General features: G+C 37.0%; 1 protein-coding gene across 2 annotated transcripts; it reads left to right on the top strand.

Annotated features, from left to right (window-relative positions):
* The first annotated feature begins 1351 nt into the window (after positions 1-1351).
* On the top strand, positions 1352-6165 carry LOC122318408 (disease resistance RPP13-like protein 4). 2 transcript variants are annotated; one of them, XM_043135715.1, is made up of 3 exons: positions 1352-1864; positions 1969-2043; positions 3314-6165. In XM_043135715.1, the coding sequence occupies exon 3, from the start codon at positions 3322-3324 to the stop codon at positions 5869-5871; it is 2550 nt and encodes an 849-aa protein (XP_042991649.1). In that variant the 5' UTR covers positions 1352-1864; positions 1969-2043; positions 3314-3321; the 3' UTR covers positions 5872-6165. The 2 variants fall into 2 exon arrangements, with proteins under 2 accessions (XP_042991649.1, XP_042991648.1); XM_043135714.1 differs by having other exon boundaries at positions 1352-1872.

Raw genomic sequence — 6165 nt, 5'->3', positions numbered from 1 at the left:
GCACCCCAACCCGCAAGCTAACTCCATCTCCATGAGCAAATTCCATGACCAACCCACGCCGTAAACCCTCAAAAACTGTCCTCTCAGAAGACCAAAACTGAATGGTCAGGAACACCTGCCATTTGAAACCGAAATCCTCCATCTCCACCGTGGAATATCTCTCCGCCCAGCTGGGTGATATGTTAAGGAAGAAGACTCGGAAACAAACGCCTGGTGATGAATATAACACAACCAAACAGCTTTATTATCAAAGGAAAAAAAGTGACTTAGAACCAAAAGCGAAGGAAAAATAAATGGAGGAGGGGCTCCTCCCTCCCTCGAATGGTTTTCCTAAACGATTCCTAAAAAGAAGTGAGAGTTTCTCCCACTAAAACAAGTCTAATGAACATAAACTAAATATTTATATATAAGTTAAGGATATGTAAACCTTGCGTAGTCAGTTAGAAAAGAAAAATGTCCATTTAAAAATATTAATTAATTTATTTTAATGATGACTCTCACAATTTCTCAAAAAAAAAAAAGAAAAAAGAAAAAAAAAAAGCATAGGACTAGCACGTCCAGAACCTGCACAAATATTTTCTTTTTTAACATATCTAAGAGCATCCTTGTCCCATTCCTCATCCCCATTCTTATAATTTAACTCAAAATCACATTTTTTCAAATTTTTTCTTAAATTTTATTCATCTTTCAAAAACCTCATACATCACATTCCCCATCCCTATCTCTATTTTATTAAATAATATTTTTGTATTCTCTTTTTATTAATTTTTTCTTTCACTTATATTTACAAATTTAACTACTCAATATTTTTTCTTATTTTTTGAACTATTACTCTAGCAAATATTTTAAACAAAAATTTAAATTATTTTTTTGTGAATATGATAATATTTTTAAAATTAATTTTTTTATATTTTTGTAATTAATTAAATTATTTTTAAAATTATTATTTAAAACTATAATAAATATGAGTATGAGAGAAAGTATAAATGATTGAAAAATTATTTATTTTATATATTAGAATAAAATATTGATAAAAATGATTTAGGGAATAAATAGTGAGTCCCCAAATATGGAGGCTTACTATTTATTCCTTAAACCTTTTCCCTAAAATAGAGATCCGGATATGGGGGTATTTTAATCAAAACCTTAAAATAAACTCCAAATTATGAAAAATCTGGTATTTTGAAAAACCTGTTGGAGATGCTCTAACAAATTGCTGAAACGAGTCCCTGCAATGATAATTTTAAATTGATTTATTAATATAATAAATCCTTTTTTTTTTTTTTTTTTCTTTAATGAAAGGATGTGCCGAAAGGCCATCCAAATTTTCAAAACTTACTCTAGTTAGGCAAGTTGGACAAGTTCACAAGGAAGTCTTACGTTCTTCTAGAGGGTGCTGTGTTTCCGGCCAATGACTTTTGGACTGGGTCGGTCACCGGAGCAGGAAGGTAAGGGGAAGGAACCGCGGAGTTTGAAGAAAGATTCCATGATGCTATCACGCTGTTACTGTATTTCTCTCAATACGCGTGGGCCTGTCTTACATAGGCTTGTAGTTGACCTTCGGAGTTGACGCCATTACATTACCATAATGACCTCTTGTTCTTCTTGGAATCCCAAACCGAAAGTCGCATGCTTAAAGACTCTTTCCAATAATATACAAGGATGGTTATGTAAATTCAGGTCTGAAACGTTGAAAACTTGCAACGGGTTGAGCTTTATGCATTGAGGAACATCAGCCATTCCTCTTGTATGTAAGCTTGCTTTAGTTCTTCCCTTACAACAAAATTGGGAGTTCCAAAATCCCAACCTCTTGGTAAGAAAAAGGAAAGCCTGTCGACGATTTGTCTGATCTTTCTCCTACAAGGTTCAGTTGTGAGTATGATTATGATCCTGTTGAAGTTTAGATCGTTTGATTTGCAATAGTATCTGTTATTATTGATCCTGATTACATGGTGCCAATTGTTGCAGGCCAAAGTCACTTTGTCTTTGTTTCGAAAGTTACTGAGCATCATTGTTGAATCCATACATCGAACGCGATCAACTGTGAGTAACCTGACCGAGATTTCTTTCTGTTCTTTCTTATTAATCGTTTTTCAATTAAATGTTAAATTCTAAACGAACTGGTCTCACGAAGATAAACTTGAGTCTTTAGCTTGTTTTTTACGAGGTTTTGTTCCAATTATATATGCGAATTCCTGAGATAGAGACCTTATGTTTACATAGTCGCAAGAGTTACAACTCTTGTCCAGTATTGTTAGAATCTTGGCTTCTGGGTGGGTTGGTAATCTGTTGGGGGGGATTCTTAATTGTGCATCGGTTTGATTGAGGGAAACAACAGGGAAGAGTGTCTAAGGGAAACTACTTCGCAAAGAACATGAGAACTCACAAAATACCAGAACCTGTAAACAATTGAAAAGAGGGTAAGTATGGCGGAACAGACAAACTAAAAAAAAAATAATAATAATGTTAAAGTAGATAAAGGAGTGGTCAAAGTTGTTGTCGTTGTCTAGCTTGAGAAAGTTATTTAGTGGGCTTGACGGAGCAGATTTTATCTGTGACCATTCCTTTATAGTATAACTTCCTAGCCAAGTATGGTACATATCATCAGTTTACCAAGCTAGCTTCTTAGTGATTCCTGTTTTCCATGATTCTTGTATAAACAGTATAAAGGGCAAACATATCCTATCTTGAAAATCTGGTTATAATAGTTAGCCGAGTTATAAAAATATGCTCTGAAATCGCACTTGGATGCCATATCAGATTATCCTTTTAACTGTGGGATATGAGTTTTAGACGATGTTGGAATCTAAATGGGAAGCTTTGGATTTTGCTTAAGTCTTAAATTCTGGTTGTGACTTTGGGTTGTTGGTTTGTGAATTGGAAATTGAATGGTTTTTCATATGAGACCGGATGTTTAAAGTTTTGGCAGATTGTTTATGAATGAAACCTTTTTCCTTTCGGTAGATTTTGGGCTTGCCATGTTTTGTTACGGAATTTCCAAATTTCTCAACTAGAATTTCCATAAGGAAGGTTTTGGTGCGACTAATTCAGTTGCTTTGAGAAAAGCATGTGTGCATAGGGTTGTATTTTTATTCTGCCAGGGTTCTCTCTTGAAGTTATATTGCTTTGTAAGTTAATGAGTAATTGGAGCATTGATGTTTTCTTGAATGAAAACTTTTGGAGAGAGAAAAACTGATTGTGTGAGTATTGACTGGATGTACCCAATTCTTTACTGGTTTTCTTATGTTATAGGAGTTATGTTAAATGACGGACACAGTTTTCTTATTATTTCTTCTTTTAAATTTTTTTCCAGTAAAAGACATGGTGGATGCAGTAGTACAAGTTTTCTTGGAAAAACTGCTTAAAGCTCTTTCAGAAGAAAGCCATATTTTGAGCGAGTTCAGGGATCAATTTGAAAAATTACAGAGTCAGCTGGTATTAATGCAAAGCTTCCTCAAAGATGCTGTGAGGCTAAAGAGTAAGAAAGAAACTCTTCGAACGATCATGGTCGATCTGCGAGAGCTGATTTTCGAAGCAGAAGACATACTAGCAGATTGCCAACTGCTGTCAAGGGATAAAGACCTCTTCTCCACTGGATGGCTAATGTGCATCTATCCCACAAAGCTTCCATGGCAGTATCAGACTGGAAAGCGCCTCAAAGAAATCCATGAGAAAATAATAACCAATAAACAAGATATTGCAACTTATCTCGGGGTCTCGATTTTAAACCAACCAGAGCCCGTGTATGGTTGCAATGACTTGTCACAGAACTGGAGCTCTCCTGTATATGATCATACACAAGTGGTAGGATTGGAAGATGACAAGAGGAAAATAAAGGATTGGCTGTTTGGAGCAGATGATGGGATATTGAAAATTGGAGTTGTTGGCATGGGTGGACTGGGGAAGACCACCGTTGCACAGGAAGTTTTCAATGATAGAGAAATAGAGGGACGATTTGAAAGAAGAATGTGGGTTTCTGTTTCTCAAACTTTTACTGAAGAACAAATTATGAGAAGCATGTTAAGGAACTTGGGAGATGCAAGTGTGGGAGATGATCGAACTGAATTGCTGAGGAAAATAAACCAGTATCTCCAAGGGAAGAGGTATTTGATTGTATTGGATGATGTTTGGGGCCACGACTTTGCTTGGTGGTACAGAATTTCTGAAGGATTGCCTAAAGGAAATGGAAGCAGTGTCATTATTACATCCAGAAATGAGGAAGTTGTACAAAAGATGGGAGTGTATGAAGAAAGAATCCACCGGCCTAAATTCCTATCTAAGGCTAATAGCTGGTTACTGTTTAGGAAGATTGCATTTGCAGCACGAGGAGGTGAGTGTCCTGAGCTAGAGGATATTGGGAAGGAGATTGTAGATAAGTGCAAGGGTCTTCCATTGGCAATTAAGGTAGTTGGAGGAATGATGCTTTATAAATTGCCCCGATATCATGAATGGAAGCGGATTCTAGACCATTTCCGTGACGAATTAAAAGAAAATGATGATTCTGAGAGAGGCTTGATGGCCTCACTTCAATTGAGCTATGACGAGCTCCCACCTAACCTGAAGTCATGCTTCCTTTGTTTCTCACTTTTCCCGGAGGACTGTGTCATAAGCAAAGAGCAGTTGGTCTATTGGTGGATTGGAGAAGGTTTTGTTCCACTGAGAAGTAACAGGTCGACAACTGAAGCTGGAGAAGATTGTTTCTCAGGGTTAACAAATCGATGTTTGATAGAGGTTGTCGATAAGACATATAATGGAACGATTTCTACTTGTGCAATTCATGATATGGTTCGTGATTTGGTCCTAAAAATCTCAGATGATGATGCATTCTTTAGAAAAGATGGCATTGGTTGTCGTCATTTAGGGATCAAAAGTGATTTAGATCCAAAGCTGCTTATTGCTAATCGAAAGTTGCGGGCATTGTTGTCCACAACCAAGACTGGGGAAGTGAACAAGATTGCCTCAAGAACTGCCAAAGCACTTTGTCAATCTCGATACTTACGGGTACTAGATATCTCCAAATCAATATTTGAAACATCTCTCTCAGGTATTCTAAATCATATTTGCTCCCTTCAGCACTTAACTTACCTCAGCTTGAGCAACACTCATCCACTAGTTCAATTGCCATCTTCACTTGAGAAGCTTAGCAACCTTCAGATTATGGACGTGAGTTATTGTCAAAATCTAAAAACGCTTCCATCTTACATTGTGACTTTTAAGAAGCTCAAGGTCTTAGATGTCAGCCATTGCGGTTCACTTGAATGCTTGCCTAAAGGTTTGGGAAGGCTTTCCAACCTTGAAGTGTTGTTGGGTTTTAGACCTGCTAGATCAGACCAATCAGAAGGTTGTCGAATTGGTGAGCTAATAAACCTGACTAAGCTCAGGTCATTGGAATTACAAATTACTCGCGCTGATGAGATTGGAGATAATGAGGTCAATGCATTGGTGAATCTCCAAGAACTGCAATATTTGTCAATGAGTTGTTTTGACAGTAATAGTGATGGCAGCGACCTCATTACTAAGGTTGACAAACTCTTTCCCCCACAGCAACTCCATGAGCTGTGTCTCCAATATTATCCCGGAAAGATGAGTCCCAAGTGGCTCAACCCTATATCACTTCCTATGCTAAGGTCTCTCTCAATCTCCTCCGGAGATATTGCAGAATTTCATCCGAGCTTTTGGGGAGATGATAATATCGTTTGGAAAATAGAGGCCTTGATGTTGGAATCTCTCTCGGATCTGGGAGTGGAGTGGTCGTCGCTGCAACAAGTTATGCCATCATTAAGAATTGTCACTGTGAGTTGGTGTCCAGAGTTAGAGTCATTCTCAGTTGAAGATTTTGGGTATAAAGGTGGCGTCTGGAAGAAGGAATAGTACATGAACGAAAACTAGGGGGAAAAAAACCTGCTTGGGAAGTAAATTTAATTTCTTTTATATTGATTATTTTGCTGGAAATATTAGTGCCCTTGATTACATGTAAAAAAGGACTGAATATAGATTTTGCACTATTTGATGTCATTGTTTTTGGACTTCTGGTTTCTCCATGTTGTAACAAATAGACCAGGGCAAAACTTTCCATGTATTCTTTCTTAAAACTTGTAAGTCTCATAGAAATTTTCGACACTGCTCCAAGGAAATCAAAATGACATATTTTTATTATGTTGGCAA

The sequence above is a fragment of the Carya illinoinensis genome, chromosome 8, assembly GCF_018687715.1.
Source record: "Carya illinoinensis cultivar Pawnee chromosome 8, C.illinoinensisPawnee_v1, whole genome shotgun sequence".
Classification (NCBI taxonomy): domain Eukaryota; kingdom Viridiplantae; phylum Streptophyta; class Magnoliopsida; order Fagales; family Juglandaceae; genus Carya; species Carya illinoinensis.
The sequence above is the reverse complement of the archived record's forward strand: the minus strand, read 5'-3'. Positions and strand labels throughout refer to the sequence as shown.

Excerpts from the sequence above, each read along its gene's own strand:
- LOC122318408 (XM_043135715.1), top strand. The coding sequence starts at position 3,322 with ATGGTGGATGCAGTAGTACAAGTTTTCTTGGAAAAACTGCTTAAAGCT.